At 24.8% G+C, this 13,173-nt stretch overlaps 2 protein-coding genes across 2 annotated transcripts in view; both read left to right on the top strand.

The window, feature by feature from the left end:
* The first annotated feature begins 3,929 nt into the window (after positions 1–3,929).
* LOC111629043 (uncharacterized protein CG43867-like) overlaps positions 3,930–13,173 on the top strand; it is a 50,441-nt gene continuing 41,197 nt past the window's right edge. The window contains exons 1-4 of the mRNA XM_023372909.1: positions 3,930–4,086; positions 4,222–4,305; positions 5,762–5,899; positions 7,137–7,716. Of these exons, the coding sequence (XP_023228677.1) occupies positions 3,937–4,086; positions 4,222–4,305; positions 5,762–5,899; positions 7,137–7,716 (952 nt within the window). The 5' untranslated portion in view covers positions 3,930–3,936. The remainder of the gene's footprint in view (positions 4,087–4,221; positions 4,306–5,761; positions 5,900–7,136; positions 7,717–13,173) is intronic.
* LOC111629045 (uncharacterized protein CG43867-like) lies at positions 8,487–12,869 on the top strand. The gene is made up of 4 exons (XM_023372911.1): positions 8,487–8,584; positions 10,128–10,286; positions 10,422–10,505; positions 11,962–12,869. Exons 2-4 carry the CDS (start codon positions 10,137–10,139, stop codon positions 12,127–12,129), a joined length of 402 nt encoding a protein of 133 aa, XP_023228679.1. The 5' UTR covers positions 8,487–8,584; positions 10,128–10,136; the 3' UTR covers positions 12,130–12,869.

The raw sequence follows: 13,173 nt of genomic DNA, 5'->3' as shown, positions 1-13,173 counted from the left end.
AGTGAATACTTCTTTTTGTATTTGTGCTTGTGCATTTGTCTTGAGCATCTGCTTTTTCTGTCTAGTTTTTTAACTTGTGAGCATTCCAACTCATAAATAATACATTTGTAGTATCTAATTTTTTACATTTAAACACTTTTTGATGTTCTGTCAGACAGAATTTTTCTCGTTATTTCTTGATTTTAGCATCTCGGAAGAGCCTCTGGCTAAGTAATTTCTTTCTCTAGAATGTAGAAAAAGTTGCGGTTACTCGGGATAATTTTGTGGAACAAATACAGATATTTTTAAAGACCAATTTTTGATCTCATTATGAATTATTTAAGCTAAATTTTTTACGTATAATTTTGTAAATTTCTCTCATTTTTCTATTTTTTGCATAGACTTTATTCAAATTTTACATCTGCAATAAATAATGTTAGTTTAACTTGGAAGATAGTTTATAATCTTCAATAAAATTCATTTTTTGCTGTGAAATTTTTCCTTTAAGGGTAACAAAAAATTTTTATAACGAACCAATAAAAGAAACGAATATTATTTTATTATTAGACACTTTTTTGCACGCGAATTATAATTATCAAGATGAATTTTAACTATATAAGTTGCGGAAAGATTTTTGCACATTAATTCAGTAAAAAATTAGTAGCAAGATTTTAATTAATAAGAAGTTCTGCATTAATATAAGTATCTTATACTTGAAATTACATTCCTGTTTTTAATTAAGCTAATTAAGTTGATAAAATTATGAAATTTTAAGATAAAAGACCATTTGTTATCGTAATTACCGTTAAAGAAAATAAATATTCAGATATATTGGCAGCGATGTTATTGATTTACTCTTCAAGGACTTAATATATATATAAAAATTGTTTTCGTTAAACTGCTGTTTGCTTTAACTTTTATTTCAACTCATCAATTTTGTGTATCGATGTGATGTCAAAATGATTAATAATGTATACATTATAAATCCTCGAATTTATACTGTTTAATTTTGCTAATTTCATTTAGATTAAATTATGTTAATATCGTATTATTTCATAGAATAGTTAAGCATATATATCAATGAAAATAAAACAAATTTTGCAGTTAATTTATTCTGAATATAGACTTAAAAATCACATAAATTATGACTTTTTAAAGTATTTTTAAAGAATCTTAAATAATTAAGTTAGAGACAAACTTTATGATTAATTTAAAGTTACATTTTGACATTCTAAGTTTTGTAATGTAATAAACATTGCATATTTTTTTGTTTTCGTAATTGTTGTTGCGAGGTGTTCCGTTATTTCTTGAAAATCGATAATATATATATATATATAAAAGGAAGAAAATTTTGAATATAAAGATGTAATTTTTTAAAAATTATACATTTATTCTGTTAACAATATTTGCAATCATATAAAATTTACTATTTTATTTGATTGCTTATCTGTTAGAGAAGATTTGTTTATTTTTTTATAGACAAATTTAAAAAAAAATTGTTTCAAAGATAGAAAATAAAATATAGTATCTTATTTTAGAGAGATAAATCTATCAAGAATTAAAGAGTACGGAGTGGGTTTTAATTTATAACATATTTATACTGGTTCTTTCGGAAATCCAGAAAAAAAAATCATGAGCCCATTCACTTTCGGTTCACGAAATCATCAATCATAGTTTCTCAAAAAAATAAATAAAAAAAAAAGATACAAATTTAAATTGGATTATCTTAAATGTTTTATTTTTAGATAAAATTTTTTATAAGAATGTAAAGAATTTCATCTTTGAAATTGGGATAATGATATATGTATTGAAAATGCTTGACATATATACGATTTTAATTTTAAAAAATCCTTTAATTTGTTAATATTACATATAAAATTACCGAGAAGAAAAGTATTTACTTTGTGTCTGATACGCTTAGTTACGGATGAAAGGTGCATTAAGTTTTAAACTGCGTTTTCAAGATCAATATGATTTAGCATGTTTCCTAACCACTTTTGGGTGACGCATCCTTATAAGCATAGGGGAATACTTGACATTCGTGTGGCATTACACTTGTGATTTATTGGTTGGAAGATAGCGATCTAGAGATAAAATTTTTATAAATGTGCAATTTTTATCATTATAATTATTAGTTTATTTTATTTATTTTATTTTTTTTATTTGAGTTTAAAAAATTGCATGTTATGAATTATATAAACTATACTTGAACAACTGTAAATCAATACTGTTTCGAATTTATCTTTGCACTGTAATTATAATTAAAGTTAACAGATGTCAAAGTTAATAGCTAATTTGGCAATATCACAGGGTGGTCCGAAAGTCAATTAACTGAGGTATATTTTTAGAATGACTAAAACCAGTTTGGGATTGCTGCATTTTATTATTTGTGATTCAGTCACTTCCGATGAAACAGATGAATCACATATAACAAAAGGCCGCTGTTTCAAACTGGTTTTAACCAATCTTAATATAAACTTGGTTAACTGATTGGGCCACTTTCTATACGTCCATTAATGTATACTTATCAAATTTATTACTGAAAAATATGATGATTAATGCTAAGTTTTTAAAATAAATTCTTAAGTAAAGAGAAAAATTCTCAAGATTATTTGCATATTTTTTTCCCTCCTTTTCAAATATTTTTCTAAATATCATTGAAGAACGCCAATAATTTTTATGAAATTAATAACGTTTACAGCTCTTTCTTGACTCCTCTTCGGATTAATCTTTAACCAACCTTTATAAAAAAATAAAAAAATCTACTTTCAAGAAATTAAGTATTTAATTTTCTTAAATGACTTTAATCTTTTAAAGGTCATAGTTAGGACTTATTGGTTATAAAATAAAAGTTTATATAACAATAGATTGAAAGTATTTGAGAATATTAAATATTTTAAATAGCTTCTCTTTCACTAAAAATTTTGAATTTGATTATTCTAATATTAAATTAATTACTAAAAAAATTAAAGAAATGAATCTTTATAATTTAGTGGCTAGATAGATTCTTTCACTTATGTCGTATTTGAAAATTTTTATTGTTATGATGATGATGATATTCATTATATTGATAAGATGTATAGAATTAGAGAGAAAAGTGAATCTGCGTCAAATTAGAAAATGCTAGATTTATACTGATTCTTCTTTTGAGAACCATTAGGAAATGAAGGAAACCACAAAGAAACATTAAAAATAGAATATTTCAAGCACACCATATAATATCTTTTTATACCTTGTTCAACTGGAAGGCCCACCAAGGGATGAATAGATAATAGCAATTACAATTATCTTATTACCAAAAGAATTATGACAAAATTTGTGGAAANTGTTAGACATTCAACAGAGAGGTGAATATCTTGAGAATTAATAAAACAGATAACTCTCTTTCCGACTAAAATTAATTATGTCTAAGACATAATTTATTTATTATTTTTATAATTAGATAATTCTTTAGAATTCAAATATCCAAAATTTAAGGATATTCACAATAAATAGAGCTTTGATATCTTTAATTTTGATTAATAATAATATTACAAGACTTCAGAAACATAGTTTGAGTTACTATAAATTCCTCATCAGTTTACCTTTACTACATGATTTACAACATTCTCAATCATATTGTAAGTCAGTAAAAATTAAAAAATAGAAAATATATATCATTTTATGTTAAAATTACAAATTACAAAATTAATTTCTTTTAGATTAATTTTTTCAAGCCTAACAATTATATTTTTGATTAATCCATAATTAGAAATGATTTTCTCTCAGAAATATATAAGTTATGAAATTTAATTTTAAATCTATTATAATTGCAAAAAATTATGGTGTGATAGCCGTTTGATAGATTGCCTTTATATGATATTTTGACAGTTTAATGTACATATAATAATAATTACTAATAATTTTAATAAACATGTGAAGACGATTCAAACAAATATTTAATCATAGGCTCTATTAATGGAACAAAAATTACCTCAACCTGGTTGGAAAAGTGAACAACAAAGTGAAAGTGGTGTTCCTACAAATCAAGATATTAATAAATTAGAAAAATCATGTAGAGAAAAAGATAAAATAATTTCTACTCTTGAGCAGCAAGTAACTGAACAGGTACAGTACATTTTAACTCTCTTGTTATTGAATTTCTATTAAGACATTTAAAATGATTTTTCTAAATATATTTTTAATATTTAAAAAGCAAAAAGGATCAACTTAATAAATAAATAATTTAATCAATTTAATTAGAAAAAACTTCGAATGCAAGAGGCAAAACAAGTAGAAGCAAAAGCAGCAAAAATAAAAGAATGGGTTACACACAAATTGAAAGAGGTATTTAATTTTTTAAACATTATATTTGTTAATATTAACAGTCATGTTCAAAAACAATGTCAAATATAAATATCAACTGCATTATTTTTTCTTATAACATTTTACTAGTATTATCTATGGCATTTTATATACTGTATGGAATAATAGCCATTATTTATGTAAAAACAGTTATATTCAACTACACATGTAATATAATAAGAAATTTGTTAAAATTCATCATACAATTTGTATTTAATGTATTTGTTGTTTCAAAAGCACACAGTTCTTTATATCATTTGCTTGTTAATATCTTTTAGAATTTACCTATAAACAGAAAGTGAATACTTTCAAAATAATGACAATATTCTTACATCTTAAAATATTTTAATGTTGATTATAAGTTGTATTATTACATATCTTATCATATATATTATTAACTATAGATAGACAGAACACAATTACAATCCATCCTTGATATAACAGTCTCTGGTTTGTTGGACTTCATGTACACAGACCAAATCAATTGGAATAAAATAAAAATATTCATAAATACATGGATTAAAAATTATAAAGTGTTTAGTCAGTTTTCATTTCCTTTAAAAAAATAAATATAGTAAATCATAAAATAACTTTAAATGCAGTAATTTATGTATTCACAGTTATGATTTCAAGAAAGAATCATTCAACTAGTTTATATTGATGAGTAACCATTTCAATAAATTCATTATACATTATTAGAATAGCTTTATTGTAAAAGACTGTTTTAAGTTATTTTATTATTATTTATTATTATTTAATTTAATTTATTTGCTATTACTAAAAATTGTAAAGTACAATTCATGTGAAGCTCTTAACGTGAATCCACAGAATATATTTTAAAGAATGAAACATTTATGGCACTGTTGACAGATGTAAGTGATTTCATTTAACTAACAAGACAATATTTGTCAATAGTTTCTACCCTTGACAGATTAATTTAAAAAATATATATTCAATGAACAAAAACCATTGACCAAATACTGGCTAAAAAGTTTAAACATTAATTTTAGACAGAATTGTATAACAAGAATACATGAATGCGACCTTAAAAAATGAAAGTATAACATACCCACAGAAAAGACAGTTTATCATTACAAACCAAATATATTGATTGATGAAAGCACAATAGCTTATTTCATTGATGTAGATGTTAATTACACAGATAATTTAGAGTCTACAACACTCAATGCAAACAATTGTGTATATAAATTAATGCATAAAAGTTGGAAATCAATGATGGCTAGACTCATTAATTATCCATTATTAATGTAATGTAATGTCTTTAGTCATAGAACAGTTAGCTGATATTTAATGTTTCCTATACAATAGTTTATTTTAATATAAATCTATAAATAGGAAATAAATCTTTTAGAGCATTATACTAATTCAAAATAATTTTATTATTGTAAATTAATTTTGTTTAATTAATTAATTTCAGCTGGAAGAACAAAATCAGCATTTACGTGAACAGAATCAAAAATGCAATAAGCAATTGGAATTACTTAAAAATAGGTTGACTCAGCTCTCTCAACTCAGTCCTAAATCTCATCAAATTCATCATGATCATTCATCTGAAGTATATGCTAATTATAATATTATTATATAGATTAATATATTATAAATTTTATTTCAATTAACCCATGATTACATGCTTTATTTTTTAACACACGTACATGTGTAAGGTGGTGATTTTCTGCTGATTTTTCAAGCATAATTACTCTGCATGTAATTCTCATTCCTCAAGTTTGACAAGTCTGAAAAATCTGTAATATGTCTGCACAATCAAAATTTTCAACAGCGTATGAAAATTATTTTTATATGTTGTTTAGTTTACTAGATATTATCCTCTAAACAATTCTTTGAAACTTTACATTGGCATGGGTTAATTTGAAGCAAGTTCAGCTGATAATAAATGATAGGAGGGATGAGGTGTTTCTCAGAAGAATCAGAAAATTATTTTTCTATATTTTTTGGAATAAAATACATGCAAAAACATTTTGAAATAAAGCTGTAAAAACATTTACTGTAAATTGTTGAAAGTTGTAAGACCTCAGGCTGTCTTACATAAACAAGCATTCAAGGTTGTAGCAACTCGTAGAGCACTGTGTCATTGCATCATGTATAGCTGACAAACATCCATGATTTCATCACTACCTTTTGTGGCAATTGTTTGAGGAACCTTCATGACATTATTTTTAATGACATCACCAAAACTGACATTAGAACAGAAAATTGCCACATAAGCATGCAATTGTGTGGGAAAAAATTTGTACACAGTTGCATGCTCAATGCATAAAATTTTCATGGCAGTTTTTTTAAGGCCTGTGGTAAGTGGAAAAAATATTATTCAACTAAAATTTTTATACAGTTAGATGGGTAGCAACTAGCATGAGAATATGGAAGCACATCTAAGTAAGTCAATTAGGTGAAAAAATGCCCATGAAAAAACTAGTAGATGCAGAAAATTGCTGCTCTTGAATGTGATTGTGGGTTAATATTTCTATGGAAACACATTGAAACATAAAGTATAAATTTTCTTTATATTATATGTACATAATTTACTTTATGGTAACAAATTTATACTATAATTAAACAGTTTTATAATTAGAAATTACTATCAAATTTTTAAAAAATATTTATTCATTTTTTATACTTAAGATTTATAAACTTTAAAAATAAAAAAAGAAAATACAATATATAAAGTATATAAAAAATATAGTATTACTTAATATACAAAATTTAATAATAATTTAAAAATTTTATTTTAACTTTGTTACTTAGAATATTAATACTCTTTCCATTTTGTTTAACAGAATACTACTGAACATGAAAGAACTGCATCAGAAGTAACAGATCAGCAATCAGTTAGTACTGAAATAAGTAAAGAACATCCTTTTAAAATAGAAGAAGATAGAAAAGATGCAGTTAGAGTTGCTCATACTTACCCTCGAGGAACAGATGTTTCTCGACTGAAAGGTCAAGTTTATTCTTGTTCATCAAAACCTAAAAGTAAACCTCAACCTCAGTTGGATCATGAAGGAAATATTATTTTTATATCAGAAGAAATGAATAAACTTGAAGAAGATTTAGGAAGTTACAGAGAATCATTAGTAGATACTATTCTGAGTATTGAAGATGCAGTATCTAGGTCACCTTCTCAAGCATCGACAAAGGAATCAGAAAACACTGAAACATCAACAGATGCTAATACATCACATTCTAAAGACGATTATCTTTCTGATGAAGGATGCCATCACCATCATCACCATCAAATTCATCAAAAAACATCAACAAGAGCTGAAAGTAAACTTGAGGGTCTTTCTCGAATTGGGGGGAGTCTTGATAGAAAATTAACGGGTCAAAGAAAAATGAATTTGGATGATCTACGAGCTGGTTTTGAACGGAGATGGACAGTAAAAGCAGATAATGAAATCCATGATTATGCAGAAATTTACACACCAAGCAATGAGCTTCCTATTATTCTTGGATTAGATGGTAAAAGAAATAAAGATCAAGACGGAAAGCCACCTACACCTCCTCTTCATAGATTTCCTTCATGGGTGAGTAAAAAAGTAATAAATTAGAATATTTAAACAAATTTTTTAAACTTCTATTTGATATAATTTGTAGGAATCAAGAATATATGATATTGCTGTAAGTGGCATCAGTTTATCTTGTGATTCTCTACAAGCCACAAATACAGGTATTTAAATTATTTTTATGTCACCATCATTGAAATTAAGCAATAAATTACATCAGTGAAGTTCATATAAAATAATAAATTAAAATATTTATAAAAGGTTCACCAAAAAATACTGGAAAAACATCTGAATCAAATATAAATGGAGCTTTTACTGATCTGAATATTCCAGTATATGCCACTGTCAAAGGAGTATGTATTGTTATTAATTGTTTATTCCAGTGTTTTTCAAAATTTGAATAACATAAGGATCCCTTTTGAAAGGGAATCTTAAATTATTCAAGTTTTTGAAAATTTTTTCTTTTTGAAAGAAAAATTATTTTTATACTCCCTATCTTTTACTATTTTCTATAAATAACACNTTTCTGAAATTATATTTTTTTATATAATTTCATATATAATTAATAGGAAAAAAAGTTTGTGTGTATAAAATAAAAAAAATTGTCAATGATTTAATAATGTTATTAGAAAAAATAATGATAAATTTATGCTTTATAGTTGACTGAGCTTGAAAGGAGAGTAGCTGAAGCTGAAAGACGTGCAGAAGATGCAGAAGAAAGGGTATATTGTGGTTCTTTTTTATGATATAATATTAAAATTTGACTGTTATTACCATTCTTATAGACGAAAGCAAAACCATATTGAATATAAATGATGTTTCACAGAAGATTTCTAAGTCTCTTTTATAACATTAATTCTAATTCAGAAGTGGAAAAAATTGTCTATTGTCATAACTCAAAATATAATATAAAAAGCAATTTGGTTATTACAATAATTTTATTTATGATTTACAAATTTGAATTTTATATTTAGATTATTTTTTTTTCTTATGAAACTATTGTTTCTTATTCAGAAAGAGAAAAAAAATATGATAAAAAATTTCTGAATTTATATGTTCAACAAAACCAATTTTATTTTAAAAGAATGTCATCCATCTGAATGATATTGCTTTCTTTGTTGAATGTTTGCTATCTTATGTATTGAATTTAGTTTTATAGGACAAACATATTTTAGTTTAGTATTATGAATTTTTTACAAAATTTAAGAAAAATTCTTAAAATAGACAATACATAAAAGTGTCTTTTAAATTTGTCCTTTTGCATGCACATGGGGAAATTAACAGTTCCATGGCGAAGTCAGTCGACTTTGCCATGGGACTATTAATTTCCATTTCATTTGAGACTACTTGTCTGCCTCAATATGTAAATGTTAAACACATCCCTCTGGCGAGGACACAGTTAAAAATAAAAAATAAAAATAAAATAAAAATAAAAAATACATTTGATAAAAATTAAATGTCAATTATCAAATGTAAATTTCTTGTTTGTGTCTATGCCATTACAACTTTCAAAATTCATAAGAATGGAATGAAGCCTTCAAATTGTATATAAAATCCATTTTAATTTAACTTTGACTTAAAATTACTTATCGGTATGAGTTGTTACAGTTATATATTTGTCCTGTAAAACTATGTGCACAAAATGTTAGACATTCAACAGAGAGGTGAATATCTTGAGAATTAATAAAACAGATAACTCTCTTTCCGACTAAAATTAATTATGTCTAAGACATAATTTATTTATTATTTTTATAATTAGATAATTCTTTAGAATTCAAATATCCAAAATTTAAGGATATTCACAATAAATAGAGCTTTGATATCTTTAATTTTGATTAATAATAATATTACAAGACTTCAGAAACATAGTTTGAGTTACTATAAATTCCTCATCAGTTTACCTTTACTACATGATTTACAACATTCTCAATCATATTGTAAGTCAGTAAAAATTAAAAAATAGAAAATATATATCATTTTATGTTAAAATTACAAATTACAAAATTAATTTCTTTTAGATTAATTTTTTCAAGCCTAACAATTATATTTTTGATTAATCCATAATTAGAAATGATTTTCTCTCAGAAATATATAAGTTATGAAATTTAATTTTAAATCTATTATAATTGCAAAAAATTATGGTGTGATAGCCGTTTGATAGATTGCCTTTATATGATATTTTGACAGTTTAATGTACATATAATAATAATTACTAATAATTTTAATAAACATGTGAAGACGATTCAAACAAATATTTAATCATAGGCTCTATTAATGGAACAAAAATTACCTCAACCTGGTTGGAAAAGTGAACAACAAAGTGAAAGTGGTGTTCCTACAAATCAAGATATTAATAAATTAGAAAAATCATGTAGAGAAAAAGATAAAATAATTTCTACTCTTGAGCAGCAAGTAACTGAACAGGTACAGTACATTTTAACTCTCTTGTTATTGAATTTCTATTAAGACATTTAAAATGATTTTTCTAAATATATTTTTAATATTTAAAAAGCAAAAAGGATCAACTTAATAAATAAATAATTTAATCAATTTAATTAGAAAAAACTTCGAATGCAAGAGGCAAAACAAGTAGAAGCAAAAGCAGCAAAAATAAAAGAATGGGTTACACACAAATTGAAAGAGGTATTTAATTTTTTAAACATTATATTTGTTAATATTAACAGTCATGTTCAAAAACAATGTCAAATATAAATATCAACTGCATTATTTTTTCTTATAACATTTTACTAGTATTATCTATGGCATTTTATATACTGTATGGAATAATAGCCATTATTTATGTAAAAACAGTTATATTCAACTACACATGTAATATAATAAGAAATTTGTTAAAATTCATCATACAATTTGTATTTAATGTATTTGTTGTTTCAAAAGCACACAGTTCTTTATATCATTTGCTTGTTAATATCTTTTAGAATTTACCTATAAACAGAAAGTGAATACTTTCAAAATAATGACAATATTCTTACATCTTAAAATATTTTAATGTTGATTATAAGTTGTATTATTACATATCTTATCATATATATTATTAACTATAGATAGACAGAACACAATTACAATCCATCCTTGATATAACAGTCTCTGGTTTGTTGGACTTCATGTACACAGACCAAATCAATTGGAATAAAATAAAAATATTCATAAATACATGGATTAAAAATTATAAAGTGTTTAGTCAGTTTTCATTTCCTTTAAAAAAATAAATATAGTAAATCATAAAATAACTTTAAATGCAGTAATTTATGTATTCACAGTTATGATTTCAAGAAAGAATCATTCAACTAGTTTATATTGATGAGTAACCATTTCAATAAATTCATTATACATTATTAGAATAGCTTTATTGTAAAAGACTGTTTTAAGTTATTTTATTATTATTTATTATTATTTAATTTAATTTATTTGCTATTACTAAAAATTGTAAAGTACAATTCATGTGAAGCTCTTAACGTGAATCCACAGAATATATTTTAAAGAATGAAACATTTATGGCACTGTTGACAGATGTAAGTGATTTCATTTAACTAACAAGACAATATTTGTCAATAGTTTCTACCCTTGACAGATTAATTTAAAAAATATATATTCAATGAACAAAAACCATTGACCAAATACTGGCTAAAAAGTTTAAACATTAATTTTAGACAGAATTGTATAACAAGAATACATGAATGCGACCTTAAAAAATGAAAGTATAACATACCCACAGAAAAGACAGTTTATCATTACAAACCAAATATATTGATTGATGAAAGCACAATAGCTTATTTCATTGATGTAGATGTTAATTACACAGATAATTTAGAGTCTACAACACTCAATGCAAACAATTGTGTATATAAATTAATGCATAAAAGTTGGAAATCAATGATGGCTAGACTCATTAATTATCCATTATTAATGTAATGTAATGTCTTTAGTCATAGAACAGTTAGCTGATATTTAATGTTTCCTATACAATAGTTTATTTTAATATAAATCTATAAATAGGAAATAAATCTTTTAGAGCATTATACTAATTCAAAATAATTTTATTATTGTAAATTAATTTTGTTTAATTAATTAATTTCAGCTGGAAGAACAAAATCAGCATTTACGTGAACAGAATCAAAAATGCAATAAGCAATTGGAATTACTTAAAAATAGGTTGACTCAGCTCTCTCAACTCAGTCCTAAATCTCATCAAATTCATCATGATCATTCATCTGAAGTATATGCTAATTATAATATTATTATATAGATTAATATATTATAAATTTTATTTCAATTAACCCATGATTACATGCTTTATTTTTTAACACACGTACATGTGTAAGGTGGTGATTTTCTGCTGATTTTTCAAGCATAATTACTCTGCATGTAATTCTCATTCCTCAAGTTTGACAAGTCTGAAAAATCTGTAATATGTCTGCACAATCAAAATTTTCAACAGCGTATGAAAATTATTTTTATATGTTGTTTAGTTTACTAGATATTATCCTCTAAACAATTCTTTGAAACTTTACATTGGCATGGGTTAATTTGAAGCAAGTTCAGCTGATAATAAATGATAGGAGGGATGAGGTGTTTCTCAGAAGAATCAGAAAATTATTTTTCTATATTTTTTGGAATAAAATACATGCAAAAACATTTTGAAATAAAGCTGTAAAAACATTTACTGTAAATTGTTGAAAGTTGTAAGACCTCAGGCTGTCTTACATAAACAAGCATTCAAGGTTGTAGCAACTCGTAGAGCACTGTGTCATTGCATCATGTATAGCTGACAAACATCCATGATGTCATCACTACCTTTTGTGGCAATTGTTTGAGGAACCTTCATGACATTATTTTTAATGACATCACCAAAACTGACATTAGAACAGAAAATTGCCACATAAGCATGCAATTGTGTGGGAAAAAATTTGTACACAGTTGCATGCTCAATGCATAAAATTTTCATGGCAGTTTTTTTAAGGCCTGTGGTAAGTGGAAAAAATATTATTCAACTAAAATTTTTATACAGTTAGATGGGTAGCAACTAGCATGAGAATATGGAAGCACATCTAAGTAAGTCAATTAGGTGAAAAAATGCCCATGAAAAAACTAGTAGATGCAGAAAATTGCTGCTCTTGAATGTGATTGTGGGTTAATATATAAGTTATGAAATTTAATTTTAAATCTATTATAATTGCAAAAAATTATGGTGTGATAGCCGTTTGATAGATTGCCTTTATATGATATTTTGACAGTTTAATGTACATATAATAATAATTACTAATAATTTTAATAAACATGTGAAGACGAT

Source organism: Centruroides sculpturatus, unplaced genomic scaffold (assembly GCF_000671375.1).
Source record: "Centruroides sculpturatus isolate CEXI.00-Female unplaced genomic scaffold, Cexi_2.0 scaffold523, whole genome shotgun sequence".
Classification (NCBI taxonomy): domain Eukaryota; kingdom Metazoa; phylum Arthropoda; class Arachnida; order Scorpiones; family Buthidae; genus Centruroides; species Centruroides sculpturatus.
Note: the sequence above shows the minus strand (reverse complement) of the source record. Positions and strands in the feature narration are given on the sequence as shown.

Coding starts and splice junctions, on each gene's coding strand:
- LOC111629045 (XM_023372911.1), top strand. CDS start 10,137: ATGGAACAAAAATTACCTCAACCTGGTTGGAAAAGTGAACAACAAAGT. Junction 10,287..10,421: donor AGCAGCAAGTAACTGAACAG/GTACAGTACATT, acceptor CAATTTAATTAG/AAAAAACTTCGAATGCAAGA. Junction 10,506..11,961: donor TTACACACAAATTGAAAGAG/GTATTTAATTTT, acceptor AATTAATTTCAG/CTGGAAGAACAAAATCAGCA.